General features: G+C 29.2%; 1 protein-coding gene across 2 annotated transcripts in view; it reads left to right on the forward strand.

Moving 5' to 3' along the window:
• LOC142320904 (lachesin-like) overlaps positions 1 to 17,560 on the forward strand; it is a 573,872-nt gene that overhangs the window by 541,502 nt on the left and 14,810 nt on the right. For both annotated transcript variants that reach the window (XM_075358883.1, XM_075358884.1), the window contains one exon: positions 12,134 to 12,247. In XM_075358883.1, coding sequence (XP_075214998.1) covers positions 12,134 to 12,247 — 114 coding nt within the window. The remainder of the gene's footprint in view (positions 1 to 12,133; positions 12,248 to 17,560) is intronic.

Genomic DNA, 17,560 nt, shown 5'->3' on the forward strand with positions numbered 1-17,560 from the left:
TAATAAATTTGGATTTTAAAAACATTTTATAGCTACTCATAATATTCTCATATAATGAAAATGTTTAATATGTTTTATATATTTTTGTAAATGGGCTTTTGTGCTACTATATTTCATATCTCACTTCGTAATTTTGAGTTAATATTGACTTTTTGAATTAGATTAAATGGAATCTATTATTTTTATTTCTTCAAATTCACACACATTCAGTGTAAAATTTGTACCTGGAATGAATCTTTCGATACTTTTTCAATTAAAATCAGTTCAGTTGTTCTGTAGTTATAGAAACTAAAATATTACTCCTTAGGAGCATGCTTACTATGCAGTTTACTAAAGTATTATCCTATCTACAGAGAGAGAGGGAGACAGAGAGAGAAAGAAAGGTTTTTATCAAAGGTTTCTCTATTAATGCCTATTTAATCATTGATAGAGAAAGAGCACAGATTATTTCATAAAATACTTATTCCTCAAAAATAATATTTCATTCAGTAAGTAACATAGTATAATAGGTTTTCTCCTAAATAAATAAAAGATTTTAAAATATATTGGTTTGAAAAATTAAGTCAATAGGATACTTACATGAACGATTGAGTAAACAAATCAGTAAATATTATGAACTTGAAACAATATCAAATTTTAAAAAAAATATTAGAAAATGAATGATACAGATAGTTTTATTAATTTATTTTATAACCTTATTTTTAAACATATGTATGTTTAACCTTAAAAATATCTCTTTTATTTTTTTTCAAACCCATACCGTAGCTATTTTTTTCAGTAATATTATTATTTATATAACGTATTTTATTTGATATGTACATTTAGTTTTAATTATGAACTAAATTTTTGAATTTGATTTGAAAATTTAGTATTTAAATCAAATTTAAAAGTGAAAAACAGAATAACCATCTTTGATAAAACAAATTTACGGAAAAAATCTAATATTATTATTTCAAAAGCTAATCAAAATTGTATTTCAAAAAACGAATCAAGTACTGCATTTTACGTGATATATTAATACTAGCGATAATAAAAATGATCGCAGTCATTTGGGTGACAGTGATAGCAGTGAGCAAATGAATGGCTAGTAGTGAGGACATAAATATTTTTGGCCCTACGAACATTTTTCTTTTTTATCTAGGTTAGGTGATTTGTAGTTACTGGTGTAAGTATTTACGATTTAATTTTACGTTGATTACAATATTTATAAATTATCGTTATGTTATTTATTATACATAACGTTGTAATAATATTAAAATTGAATACTTATTTAAATGAATTATTTTAATATAATCATAAATATCTAAAACATTTAACACGTAATTAAAAATTTAATAAAAAATAGTAATTTTTACATTCTGCTTGAATGTTTGCTTCTTCACCAAGAAATTAATACTGACTCTAGATCAAATCAATGTTGACCATATGACAGATAGAGTAGGAATACTAGATTCAAAACATGAATATAGCGTCAAAATTTCACTGTTGATCAGACCAGTTGGAAAAGGTCCCTAACCATGCCTCAATTAACATATTAAAAATTGAGAGCATTATCAACAAAAATTTACCAAAAGTATTTTAAGATATCCGGGTGGATTTAGTAAAATGGCCCACTCTATTTCGATGTAAACGTGTCGTAGTCCCGTTTTTCGATATAAGTAGTTAAATATTGAATTTATCGAAGAATGTTTCCAAAAAATTTGTAGAAGGACAATTTTACATAAAAACCTGTTAGTAACATTTTTATAAGATCATAAATAAACGTGAGGATGATCTGTTACATCAAAAACAAAAAAAAAGACTCGTTATTTACCTTAATTAAATTTTTTGAAAATTTTTGAAAAATAATGAAATCGAAGGTTAAAACTTAATAAAGTACATATTTTTGGATAACTTTACCAATTTTAACATCAAAATTTGTTGTTATTAACGTTTACAAGCATTTATTTATTATATTCCTATTTTCACTGTTTGGTGCGAACCGACGCATTTTACAAGAATTACGCTCACGAAACTCATTCAAAAAATTAAAATTTACGTAAAACTGATATAACCGCCTAAAAGTAATTTTTTTTTTTTTTTTTGTCTTCAGTCATTTGACTGGTTTGATGCAGCTCTCCAAGATTCCCTATCTAGTGCTAGTCGTTTCATTTCAGTATACCCTCTACATCCTACATCCCCAACAATTTGTTTTACATACTCCAAACGTGGCCTGCCTACACAATTTTTCCCTTCTACCTGTCCTTCCAATATTAAAGCGATTATTCCAGGATGCCTTAGTATGTGGCCTATAAGTCCGTCTCTTCTTTTAACTATATTTTTCCAAATGCTTCTTTCTTCATCTATTTGCCGCAATACCTCTTCATTTGTCACTTTATCCACCCATCTGATTTTTAACATTCTCCTATAGCACCACATTTCAAAAGCTTCTAATCTTTTCTTCTCAGATACTCCGATTGTCCAAGTTTCACTTCCATATAAAGCGACACTCCAAACATACACTTTCAAAAATCTTTTCCTGACATTTAAATTAATTTTTGATGTAAACAAATTATATTTCTTACTGAAGGCTCGTTTAGCTTGTGCTATTCGGCATTTTATATAGCTCCTGCTTCGTCCATCTTTAGTAATTTTACTTCCCAAATAACAAAATTCTTCTACCTCCATAATCTTTTCTCCTCCTATTTTCACATTCAGCGGTCCATCTTTGTTATTTCTACTACATTTCATTACTTTTGTTTTGTTCTTGTTTATTTTCATGCGATAGTTCTTGCGTAGGACTTCATCTATGCCGTTCATTGTTTCTTCTAAATCCTTTTTACTCTCGGCTAGAATTACTATATCATCAGCAAATCGTAGCAACTTTATCTTTTCACCTTGTACTGTTACTCCGAATCTAAATTGTTCTTTAACATCATTAACTGCTAGTTCCATGTAAAGATTAAAAAGTAACGGAGATAGGGAACATCCTTGTCGGACTCCCTTTCTTATTAGGGCTTCTTTCTTATGTTCTTCAATTGTTATTGTTGCTGTTTGGTTCCTGTACATGTTGGCAATTGTTCTTCTATCTCTGTATTTGAACCCTAATTTTTTTAAAATGCTGAACATTTTATTCCAGTCTACGTTATCGAATGCCTTTTCTAGGTCTATAAACGCCAAGTATGTTGGTTTGTTTTTCTTTAATCTTCCTTCTACTATTAATCTGAGGCCTAAAATTGCTTCCCTTGTCCCTATACTTTTCCTGAAACCAAATTGGTCTTCTCCTAACACTTCTTCCACTCTCCTCTCAATTCTTCTGTATAAAATTCTAGTTAAGATTTTTGATGCATGACTAGTTAAACTAATTGTTCTGTATTCTTCACATTTATCTGCCCCTGCTTTCTTTGGTATCATAACTATAACACTTTTTTTGAAGTCTGATGGAAATTCCCCATTTTCATAAATATTACACACCAGTTTGTATAATCTATTAATCGCTTCCTCACCTGCACTGCGCAGTAATTCTACAGGTATTCCGTCTATTCCAGGAGCCTTTCTGCCATTTAAATCTTTTAATGCTCTCTTAAATTCAGATCTCAGTATTGTTTCTCCCATTTCATCCTCCTCAACTTCCTCTTCTTCTTCTATAACACCATTTTCTAATTCATTTCCTCCGTATAACTCTTCAATATATTCCACCCATCTATCGACTTTACCTTTCGTATTATATATTGGTGTACCATCTTTGTTTAACACATTATTAGATTTTAATTTATGTACCCCAAAATTTTCCTTAACTTTCCTGTATGCTCCGTCTATTTTACCAATGTTCATTTCTCTTTCCACTTCTGAACACTTTTCTTTAATCCACTCTTCTTTCGCCAGTTTGCACTTCCTGTTTATAGCATTTCTTAATTTCCGATAGTTCCTTTTACTTTCTTCATCACTAGCATTCTTATATTTTCTACGTTCATCCATCAGCTGCAATATATCGTCTGAAACCCAAGGTTTTCTACCGGTTCTCTTTATTCCACCTAAGTTTGCTTCTGCTGATTTAAGAATTTCCTTTTTAACATTCTCCCATTCTTCTTCTACATTTTCTACCTTATCTTTTTTACTCAGACCTCTTGCGATGTCCTCCTCAAAAATCTTCTTTACCTCCTCTTCCTCAAGCTTCTCTAAATTCCACCGATTCATCTGACACCTTTTCTTCAGGTTTTTAAACCCCAATCTACATTTCATTATCACCAAATTATGGTCGCTATCAATGTCTGCTCCAGGGTAAGTTTTGCAGTCAACGAGTTGATTTCTAAATCTTTGCTTAACCATGATATAATCTATCTGATACCTTCCAGTATCTATTCTAAAAGTAATATTTTTCCCTAATTACTGTTATTATATAATTTCGTAAAAATTTAGTTGGTATGATTAGTTTTTTGTACTTAGTGAAAGTCCAAAAATACGTTTTAGAAATATAATGATTTTAAAATTACTAATATTTAAAAAATGACAATATACTCGTATTTGCTATGAAACTTATTACATTCATACATAATCACCTTAAAAATATATTTGCATAGTTTTTTTATTTTTTGAATTTGATTTTTATTTACAAGCTTATGATAACAAATGAAAATACTTCAATCTGACAACATTATATAATGTTATTCCTAAATGTAGAGAATTTTTTTTAAATTTACCAAAAGTTTTTCCTTTAGGTATCATTTATCGACGAGATTTTGATTTTTTGTATTATCTATCGTAGATCAAAAGTATCACGTGCGCTTGCTGAAAGGGGTGCCGCCGGCAACCTCATTCTCTCCGCGTCGGCTTTATACAGAATGCTACTGTTTATTGCGCTAGTTCTTTTATTTTTGAACTGATCGGAATTTTTCCAAGACGGTTTTGTGTAGAAAGTTTTGGTCTACATTTTTAATAAGTAATTTTTTCTGTAAAATCAATATTTAACGACCTACTGCCAAAAATAACGAAAAAAAACATGGGTTTTAAATTTTATTTTTTTATAAACAAATGTCCACATGTTAGTGAATTTTAGTATGTTAATACTAAAACTGTTATTAGTATGTTAATACTAAAACTTTTAGTATGTTAACTGAGGCACCCATACGTATTCTTTCTGGTCTGATCGACAGGAAAAATTTGCCCCTATATTCATATTTTGAATCTAATGCTTTTACTCTAAAAAGTCAAAACGATGAAGAATAAAAATTACACACATCAAAAACAAGCACACGTCAAAAAAGAAAGATGTTTGTTACATCTTAAATATGACGTTACTGTCTTATTGACGTACGATTTAATTTTATTCTTGACGACCTACTATTATCAACACAACAGTTTAATTTAAAAACGATTATTGATTTGAATTTAAATTAACATCTTTTAGAAAACCTCTGAAGATGGAGTAACAGCTCCGAAAGTTTACGCTTTTACACTTTTTAAATTGTTGGTAAGTGGAAATTTAATTTATACACTTGTATTAACACCAACGGTGCCAAATGCTTAGTAAATTAAATCAAAACCATTTACATTTTTTTACTGTTTTAACAGTTTTATGTAATGTTTGTGTTAGTTTTGTTTTTTATTTCCTTACTTTTTCTTTGAATCTATTTTGATACTCAATGTTATTTATATTTATTTATTTTTGTTCATTTAATTGTTTGATTTCAACATATTATAAAATTATATTTTCATTTAGGTAAGATATTGTCATTACTGCTATCAAATCAACTACAACTATTAACCTATAAAATTCCCTTAAAATGGTCATTGATGAGCATCCAAGCTATTCTCTTTTATTTCTCAGGAACCAGGGTATTTTCCTTTCTCCACCTGACGTGTTGCCCTTGATAATGAATCAAATAATTTTTATTTAGTTCCTTCTTTTGTAACCAATGTAATCAAGACCTTGTTTTTGATAATTTAAACTGTTTCACTAGTATACCTCATTCTGTTTGGTATTTGGTATGTAACGCTATTCATCCATGACTAACTATGAATACATCTGCAATATTATAAATAATAATAAAATACGTTAAAAATTTCTTTAACTAGTAGAATATGCTTCGTTAATTTTTCTGTAAATCGATGTTTTTAAATCGGTACGAAATTAAAAATCAAACAATAATCAAATTTCAATAATCCTTAATTAAAACCAAAATTTAATTTCACATAAATTTTTTGAGTTTTATTATTATAGATTGGGTTTTTCTATCAAAAGAAAATCCCCCAAAAATTACGTATTATTTAAAACTTAAAGTCTATTCTCTCTTACTTATGTCAAGTAAGATATCAAATCGCTTTAAAATATATTTTGTTTATGTTTAGGTTAGATTAAAAAGTTTCCAGTTACTTCCTTAAGGTTTTGTGTAAAAATATGTTGAAAATCAAATTTATATCACAAAATAATATACTCAAAAAAATCCAATTCCATCCAATGATGATCAAAAGAAAAAAGTAATTATAAAATGTTTTAATCATGTTAAACTATCTTGTTTAGATAGTTATTAAATCTTATCTAGTTTATATTTAAAGTTATCTAAAAGAAATTTATTGCCACCCACTACCAGAGAAAATCTCTAAACAAGTGATAAAATTAAAAATTGTAAAAACCCACGAAGCCATTTTAAAGAAAAATATCTATTGCAACGCCCCTTGGTGGCTTATAACCATAAAACTAATCTAAGAACCTGCTCTGAGGAGATACTTGCCCACCAGGCTGGTCTAGTGGTTAACTCGTCATCGTAAATCAGCTGATTTCGTAGTCGAGAGTTCTAAGATTCAAATCCTAGTAAAGGTAGTTACTTTTATACGGATTTGAATACTAGATCATTGATACCCGTGTTCTTTTGTTGTTGGGTTTCAATTAACCATACATCTCAGGAATGGTCGACCTGAGACAGTACAAGACTACACTTCATTCACATCCATACACATCATCCTCGTTCATCCTCTGAAGTAATACCTTACGGTGGTTTAGGAGGCTAAACAGAACAGAAAAAGGTGATACCTATGCAATTAATAAAACCGCATCGAAATTGGTCCAGTAGTTTTTGAGGAAAATGGTAACAGACAAACAAACGCACACACTACCTCTTACTCCAAACGCATATATCGTCTCCGTACCGTCGTGGGTAAAAATAATAAAATGTTTGTAGAAATCAGGGAATTCCTCAAACAAATTTAAAAAGTACATTCCGACCAAGCTGATGTTCTCCGTTTGTTGAGACAATAAATATTGTCCAAGTTCTTCCTTCACGTTTAATGCTTTAAGGATCTAGACCTCAGCACTAAATGAGAAATAAAAAAAAAATACATTGGTTATTAATTTTACAAAGATCAACATCTCACCACAAAATAACAAAGAAATAGGTCCATATATCAAGAACTTTCTGCTTCAATACCACTTTAGAAGCTAAAATTAAAATATCATTTTACTATATTTATTCTCAAATGTTTCAGTACGTCATAGGAAAAAATATTTAACAGAAACATTGAAATAATTATAATGGAAGTAAAGAATATTTGTAAGTAAATATAAATATTTTACATAAAAGAAAGATTTGTTTTTTATAACGATAAACTTAATTACAGTTTAATTTTTGTGACAGACATGATATATATTAAACTATCTACGTAAAGTATCATTTTCAAAGACTAGTTGTTTAATAAATTATTCCAAGACAATAGTCAAAATTAGTAATAAGTTAAAAAATATGTTTCTTTTGGTGGATGATTCTGATATCTAGTTTTCAACCTTGATTAGATATTAGGAAATAAATGTTTACTTTTTGTATAAATTTTATGTTTGTTTGTTTGTGTGTGCGCGTGTGTATATATATATATATATATATATATATATGTGTGTGTGTGTGTGTGTGTGTGTGTGTGTGTGTGCGTGTGTGTGCGTATGTATGTGTATTTTGTCATTAAGGAATGAAAAACTTAATCAATGCTTTAATTTAATTAATCAAATTTTTTTATAAAATATAAATGAATCAGGAAATGTTTCACGTGAAAAACTATTTCGCTTTTAGAACAAAAGCGTATTTATAAAACTTGCATGTATACGAAACGTTTTGTAATGTCATAGACATTTACTGTAGATAAAATTGTTTCTATGTAACAAATTTACATTACACTTAAAACCCTTTTTTAAACATATGTTAACAATCAGTTTCTTTTTTTTTTACTGATGAGTGTTTTAAAAGCTAAACGTTTATACGAAACATTAATTAAACAGGGAATAAATAAGATTTTTTAAATAACTTAGTAGAATTATTTACAGTTTATAATGAAATTTTGTAATTATATTTTTTGTAAACAATAAAATAAATTTAAAAAATTGTAAAATAATTAATTTAAGATTGAATATATATTTATTTAATCAGTGCGTCATTTACCAGCTACACTAACTTTTTAATAAAGCTGAGCACTCATTGAAAAGTCCTGAGGTATTTTTTTTTTTTTTTTTTGGTAATGAATTCACCACAACAGGTTTGCCACTTCTCATTCATAAAAAACTTTTTCTGCATTCTAAAAGTAATTCAGTAATGCAATTAGGCATTACCATGTTGTTTCTAAAAAAGTAAATAAATAGGTAAGAATTAACAATATATCTAAGTAACATCAGTTCATGGGGAAAATACCTTTCTTAGTGTGATCAACGGCTACACAATTTATTTCTAAAATTATGATACTTGCACCGATAATAATTATAAAACTTTCTTTCGGCACGCCAGGAGGCACAAGGGACAAAAAAAATTCCACCTTAAAGTTAAGAAAAACTTAAAATTTACTCAATAAGTTGCATCTGAAAAAAGTTACACATGTTTAGGATACAACAAGCCCCATCGTCTTATAGTTCCAGCAATATTTTGGTCATCCCTTGCCGTAAGGGTTGGTCATATCAAAAATTGTTTCAGACAAAAGTTTTAGGTAATGTTTAGTAGACTAACGACCACTTTAAACCGATTCGATACTTTTTTAATATGGAAGATATCATTTATTTTGTCACCTCATTTTTTTCCACCCCCCCCCCAGGCCAGTGGTTGGTGATATCAGAAAACTTTACTTAAATAAGTTTTAGGCCCTTATCCAAAGAATAGTAGGAGTGTTAAATGATTTTGATATTTTACTTAATAAGAAAGTTATAGCAATTTTTTTTTCGAAAAATGCCCTCCATTTCCATCTCCATGGTCCGATTTTGGCCATTAACGAACTCGATCGAGATTTTTGGGTTGATATATTTCATGTATCAATTTGAAAGTGGCTGGAGCAAAATTACAGCAGTTATCGTGTCCACAAGAAAGTGAAATATATATATATTTTGCACCGACAATGGCTTTGGAGTCTGAGGGATGTGAAACGCGAAAATATGTCGAAATTTTCCGGAACTCGAATCATGGTACCCATATTACAATACGTAGCTCTCTTTTGTAATCTACCTAAAATGAAAGATCAAATAACCATTTACATCGGTGAAATAAGATAACATTTTACTTGTAAACATGTATATTTTTTTATTAAAACTGTATTAACTATATTTGATACTTATATCATTAAAGTAATTATATTTCTTTAAAATATTAGGTTTCTCAGTGCTAAATAATTTAAAATAAAATGACTGATATAATTTTTTCGTCCCACTTAAATAAAGAAAGTTAATATTCTAGACCAGCGTATCTCAAGCAAGGGTGGCGTAATTAGCCTACAAATTTACAAGTAAACAATAACGAAATATTGAAATTTTATAAGAAAAAGAATCATTTATTAAAAATATTTTACTTACGTTTTTCACACAGTTAAGACGTGACGAAAGAGATTAATATTTTATATGCTTCTGTGACTGAATTTCCAAATTCATTTCGATGAGCTGGTTGTGAATTTCAACTGTTAACAGCGTATTCACAAAATTGATTGAATACCCGTTTCTTGGAAAAATCATTTTTATCTTCAGGGAAATATTCCGCCAACTGAATTTTTAGCTCAAGCAAATGCTTCTTCATGCTATCCAAACTATGAATGATGATGTCTTATTCATTCAAATTTTTCTCAATATAATCGGAAGTGAGTGAAAACATAAGAAAAGTTTTGTTTTGAAGGCGATTAATCCAAATATCAAGCTTCTTAATGAAAGCATGAACTTTCTCTGTCATTAATAAAATGTTTTTATCTCGTTCTTGTAAATTCACATTAAATTTGTTTAAATGCGAAAATACATCAGCTAAGTAATCCAACAGCAACATATACTCATTATTTTGTAATAAAAAACATTGAGAATTGCGTTTGTTTATCCTGGAAAAATGTTATTAATTCATCTCGCAATTTCAGTAACCGAATTAACATAAAACCATCTTACTTCTGTATGAAAAAGAAGTGGATTTTACTTTTCGCCCATTTCATCGCATAGTTTAACAAACACCCTATTGGGTAATTGTCAACTTTTAATAAAATTAACCATTTCTACAGTTTTAAAAAGAATTCGTTTGAGATTTTCCGGCAATTTGTTGTGGCAAGAGCATGTCTGCGAAGGAAAGAGTGCGTCTATTGCACCCATGGAATAAGACAATATTTCAATTTTTTCAGATATCTACTGTTCTTTCTGTTATCGTCTTTGTACCATCACTACATACCACAATACCAATCTACGTTATATTGTTTAACAATATACGTTATTTTGTCCAATCTACGTTATATTGTTTAGCAGCTTCATAAAAATCATCAAAGAGACATTGTCCTGTTGCATGAGTAACTTGAAAAACAACATTTTCTTTGATCTGTCCCTATCACATTCATATCTCACAAAACATAAGAACTGAGAAATGTTTATGGCAAACATTGATGAATCTCAACTTGATTTTGATGAATCAACTGCTCGAAATCAACTCAAAATTTATACTAAACAATTCGCTTGAACTCACTTGAATTATCTGATCGCGATCTTCGGCACCTATGTCATCGATTCGCCTTGATACTGTTTCGTTAGGAAGAGGAATTTAAAAAAATTTCTTTTTGGTTTTTCCATGCCTATTAAAACACTGACCATATCAATTGCAGGAAGCATATGAGATTTTATGCGATTATATGAGGTTTGGACATCTTCGCTACTCTTAACACTATGAGATGTGATGCTTTAAGTGTACTTAAAGCATCATATGACTTGATTTACTAATAAATGCTTGTTGATTTCTCAAAGTATGTAATTTTCTTTAGAAAAATCTAATGGTTTGCTCTTATGAACCGGATGTTTAATTTCAAGTGTTGAATTAATTTTGTTGACCTCATGCTTTCATCGGAGAGGACTTGAAAGCAAACAACGCACTGTAGCTTTCAATTCAATGAGGTAAAACCCTTATCTAAATAACTGTCATTGTAAAATCTTGTCCTTTTACCAATCGATTTATTGGATGTAGACGACTCACTTCGTATTTCACAGATTTATCCATTCTGCATAAGAATTTAATTTAAAAAAAATACACAATTACACCATTTGACCGCACACTAAGAAACACCGAAAACTCAATCATTATTATTATTTTCATTGAAACTACGCTTTTAAAAGCTTAATAAAGGCAAGACACGCACGCTTCGTATTCGAAACTAAACTGTCGTTTTGCAATCCCTTACGTTTCTTTTATACTGTTGAGAGCACGACGTGTTCAAACGTATCACATGCATGTTTGAACATGACGCTCTTGCAGCGAATATTATGAAAGTAGACCGAATTACAAAGAGCACGTACACATTAAGTTGGAACTGTAAATTGTTTATGTTTATACAGTTCATACATGCACGTTCATACCCGTCGCTATCGACGCAGCTAAATAGTTTTAACTAGGTTTCATTGGGTTGGTTTGGAGAGTCGCGACATATTTATTATATACTTATATGTATATATGGATTACGTTTTGGGGTTTGTGAAGCTAGAAAAGTTGAGAATCACTGTTCGAGAGTTTGTAATACGTTTTCTCTGCTACTTATTGTCCATGATTAAAAATTTATTTCAATGAATACCACTGAAGTAATTTATTACGAAACCAGTATTTTGAACTAGTTTATATCATACATAGTTTTTTTATAATTTTATTTTCAGATATATTACTTAATGTATTGTATTATGAATCTTTTTCAGGTACAAAATATTCGTCCAATCTGAATGAGATTGATAAGTCTGAACATAAATCGCATGATTCAGAACCAAGAGGTCCACAGTACGAGTGGCCCGATGAAAAGACTAAAAATAATGGTCAGTATGTTAAATTTTTTATTTAAACATTTATTTAGTTTTTATTTTTTATTATCGATCAAAAAAATGTATATTTACACAAAGTAGTTAAGAAAACAATCTTTGTTTCACCGAAAATCCGTTTTACATTTTTGCAGTTTAATAATTTTAATAACTTTTTTCCCAAATTATTGAATCAATCTTTGTTTCACCGAAAATCCGTTTTACATTTTTGCAGTTTAATCATTTTAATAACTTTTTTCCCAAATTATTGAATAAAATTCTTATGATTGGAAAAGTGATTTCTGAATTAAGACAATTATTTATTAAACAGATTTTAAATTAATTTAAGGGAAAATAAATAAAATCAAAATAAATCATAATGAATTACGCTAAGACGATTGACATAAAAGAGAAATATTCTGAAAAAAGTGAAAAATTAGTTACATAATTTCTGAAGTAAACAGCAACAGTTTGTTTCTTTCCAAAAGTTTGAATACAAAGATTATTATTGCAGCAACTGTAAAATTAATAGCGCTTATTTATAAATAAAATATAAAGATATGTATCAGTTAAGGTATTTGATGTCTTGAAGAAAAAATGTAATAAAATTTTGCTTTTAATATCCCTTTACGCAAAAATATGCCTGTTAGAAATGAAGAATGACATCTTCAATAAATATTTATTATTGCTAAATTAATACTCATGTTTACTTAACATTTTAGCCCAATTTTACTTATTTCAATAAACAAAACCTTTTATAAGACACCACAACTAAACAGTTGACGGCTACAAGAGATATGCCAAGTCATTCCCAAAAACAGCAAATACATCCTCTAAAAAATCTTCTTACGCCGATTTATAAATTACCACTGCTGAAATTCAGCGAAATGCATATTGATGATATTCAGCTTTACAAGCGATACCTTCACTCTATTCATTATAGACCAAAGATGAACATTATATAGTAAACATCATTACTTTAGAGAAACTCTTTCTGGCCCCTCTCGCACCAAATGGACTTTACATATTTTACACCTGTAAGATTGGTTCAGATAATATAAAATAGCAAATTGATGAACTTTTTTCTATCGTGAAACAATTTCAAGTAGCCACTTTTTTAATAAATATTAACTACCTGGTTCGCGTGCGTGTTTTAAAATAAAAACCTCTGTCACAGTAAGTACGTCAGAGGGGCGTCTTTCCGGTTTTAGTTAAATAAAATATATTGCAATATTATAATGATTTTTTTAAAAATAATATTGTTTCGGTTGTTTTTTTTTCTATTACGTGTCTTTTTTATTTTATGCGTTTTTTATAATACTACTAGTTACTGCGTATTGTTCCAATAAATATATTGTACTTGTTTATTTGTGTTTATTTTCTTCCCCTTTTCATGTACCTATTGACTGCAATAATTGCTTAACTAACATTGCTACTTGCCAACAACCCACTTTGATACTGTTACCCATAATTTGTGTGGCTTAGAAGCGGGCCATGCTCACAAAAAAGAAAAGTTACTAATTGACTGAAAACAGACGTAAAACGATTAAAACTTCAAAAGTGATATACCAAACCTTCCTTCATATCAGATTTAATTTTGGTTTATTGAGAAACTAAAGTACTTTAGCGAAACAGGCTCACAACCGGCGGTGCTCGCAAAAATATGATTTTGTCTTCAAACATGATAATTTTAATTTGAATCATTGCAAAACCAGCTCACGCCTTTCAATGCTCGCAAAAATCTGATTTCCCCTACTAACTTAATATTTTGGGACCATTGGGAAACCAACTCGCTCCTGGTGATGTTCGCCAAATTTTGGCTTCCTAACTAATAATTTCGGCTTTCTAACATGTCACCGTTCAAGATAACATATGAAAAGCTCGAAAAACATTGAAAACAAACCGAAAAACCCAGTTTTATGACTCGTAACTTCAGTTTCTGTGAACTAATTCGCTTTAAATTCAATAGGGTTCTATTTTTACTTGGTATACATCATCCTTCCAAGTTTCATAAAAATCGCATAATAATTTCGCCCAGTAGAACGAAAAAAATTCTTTTCGGCACGCCGGAAGGCGAAGGTAGATTTCATCGGTGTTACCCATTACTTTAATAGGGGATAAAGAATTTTTCCACTATAAAATAAAGAAAAACTTTAAATATACTCAATACGATAATGGTTACATGTGAAAAAAGTTTCACATGTTTAGCATACGACAAGCCAATCTTCTTACAACTGCAGACAACTTTTGGTCATCCTTGCTGTAAGGGTTGGTCATATCAAAACTTGTTTCAGAAAAAAATTTTAGGTAATATTTAGAGGACTAACGACCACTTTAAAGCGAAACGATAATGTGCCTATTAAGGGAGGTATGATATTTTTTGTCTTTGAAACCCCATTTTTTCCACCCTCTAAGCCAATGATTGGTGACATCAAAAAACTTCATTAACACATGTTTTAGGCCCTTATCCAAAGAGTAGTAGAAACTTTAAGCAAATTCGATATTTTACGTAATAAGATATTATAGCGATATTTGTTTTTTTTTTCAAAAATGCCACCCCATTTCCACGCCTATCGTCTGATTTTGCTCTTTAACGAACTCGACCTAGATATTTTGGGTTGTTATATTTTATATATCAATTTGAAAGTCATTGGCGCAAAATTACCGGATTAATCGTGTTCACAAGAAAGTTAAATATATATATAAATGTATGCGTAAATGTATATATAAACTCTTGAACTGACGGTGGTTTTGGGATCTGTGATCTTGGGGTTGTGAAACGTGAAGATATGTCGAAATTTTCCGAAGTCGAATCTTGGTACCCATTACAATGGCTAGCTTTCTTTTGAAATCTACTTGAAATATTAGATTGTCCAAAATATAATGAAATAAATTATTTTGTAATTTGGAGAGTTTTATCCATTTATAACCCCGTAAAATTGGATAATTCATTTGGTTTGAAAAATTGATATTTTACGTAAAAATAAAAACAATAATTTATTTTTAATTATCAAAGGTCTTTTACTGATTTTGAATAAAAGTCAATTTAATACCACGCCTCGTGTATATTAAACGTCAGACCTTTAATTTTTAAATATCACGTCATTATTTTCAAGTCATTTAATTATAGTGATGCATTAATATTAAAGTGTAACTGCCCTATCCTATTCGTATTGTATTATAATATAATATAATATTAAATTTAAACTTGTTTTCATATTATAATTTATTATAAGCGTGTCATTACATGTGCATTATTCGTATTTCTTTTAATAAATTTTGTTTTTATAAGGTAGACATTTTTAATATTATTTTGTTCTATTAAATGAAATGTTTTATCTCTTCAATTTTTAAATAGATAATTTAATTTTTAGATAGTAAATGTAATAATATTTTTTATTACTTTAGACCGGAACACTCGTTTATAATTCTATTTTGTAATACGTCGACATTAGAATATAAACAACAAATATATATACGTAACCTTTTACGTTAGGGTTATTATCTTTTTTCTGCTTAGCCTCCGGAACTACCGTAAGGTATTACTTCAGAGAATGAATGAGGATGATATGTATGAATGTAAATGAAGTATAGTCTTGTACAATCTCAGTTGTACAGTTATTTTTATTTTTTGATTAATGAAATTACACAGAAGCTTTGAAAGCTTGTTCGTGGAGTATGGAAATGGAATTTTTTGCGCACGAAAAAAGCCATCCCTGACCGGGATTCGAATCCGGGAGCAGAGGCGCTACCAGTCCGCCACAGAGAACGGCAGAGCGTTTATATAAATATGTTTATTTACATATGTTCAATACATATATACGTAACATTGCATTGCAGAATCGTGTTCATAAGAATCCAGATCCTAAAGAGAAATTGGACCCCCCTCCAACACACCACTTTGAAGATGTGACCGGACACAATAGCAATTTCTTAAAATTCTTTGGAATCCGTGAATAAAGATGTTTTCAAGGATTTTTTTCCTCTTTCATTAGGGAGAGGTGACTAGCAGTACTAAAAAACTATTGATCAACAGCTATATGAAAGGTATAGATGTGTACGTTGCTTTCATAGAGCCTTTGTTTTGAAGTTAGAAGGTATTATGAAAGTAATCAGAATATTTGATTTATGTTGTTTTTCCATTTATATATCACATATTTATGTTCAATTTTAAAAATTAATTAATTTCAAACTAGCTACATAATTAATAATTCGAATGATATAAGGCAGTAGACTGTATGATATTTATACAAACTAAAAATTAATTAAACTTTTGTAAATAAACTCTTATATAAATTTACGAATCATGTCAGTAAAATGACCTATAACTTTGTCAATAAATACGTTTTATATTCATAAAATATGTAATTCATTTTAACATTATAATAAAACTTCATATAAATCAATTTTATTAAGTTACATAGAAAAAATTATTATATTAAATTATTTATAATTATGTAAAAGTGGCCGTCCAAGATATTGACACAAGAATTTCGTATCTAATATGTTTTGTAATTTTTATTTAAAAGGTTTTAATAAGTTATTAATTTTAATAATTTAATTTTTAATATGTATTATAACATGTACTACTTCATTACAAAATCGTATCATTTCTGGTCTTCTGCATGTTCTCCATAGAGGTTTCTATGTGAAAACTACGTGAAAAATTAATTTGAAAAACTAAAAACGTATATATATATGACTTTTCTACATAATCTGAAATTAATATCAAACACATTATTAACACAATATTGTCTCCATTATACTCATTTACTCCTAAATTTCTGTAATAAGTAATAAGAAATATTCTTGTAATTTTGGGTCTATAAAAATTTATATAACCACTACATATTAAATGATTTAAGTCGGTCAAATTTTACCTCTGCAAATCTTAAGATCATTCCCTATTTTTATGTACTATATTGTAAAAAGTTACACAGAATTGCAATGTATAAAAATAATACATAAAATAGTACATTTAATTTTATCCCCAAAACAAGTTCAATTTATTTTAAAAGGACTTACTAATACATAAAAGTTTTTTTAACCTATTGTGTAGCGAAGGCAATTACGTGTCTTTCACTTAACAGGGTCTGGCAGGGAGCACGAATTGTGATGTTTTCAACTGTTCGGCGAGAGAGTAATAATTCTGTACGCCTTCCAATTTCTGATATTTTCTTTATTCGTACTAGAAAGCCGTATTCAGAAAGCGAAGTGAACGCAGAGGAAACATCAAGGGTTGCAGAGCAAGGGAAGAGATCAGAAATGAAAATCTGAGTTTGTGGTACATCACCCCCCAAACCCAACGTCTTCCCACCTTTATCAGATCTG

The sequence above is a fragment of the Lycorma delicatula genome, chromosome 3 (genome assembly GCF_047948215.1).
Source record: "Lycorma delicatula isolate Av1 chromosome 3, ASM4794821v1, whole genome shotgun sequence".
Taxonomy (NCBI): Eukaryota; Metazoa; Arthropoda; class Insecta; order Hemiptera; family Fulgoridae; genus Lycorma; species Lycorma delicatula.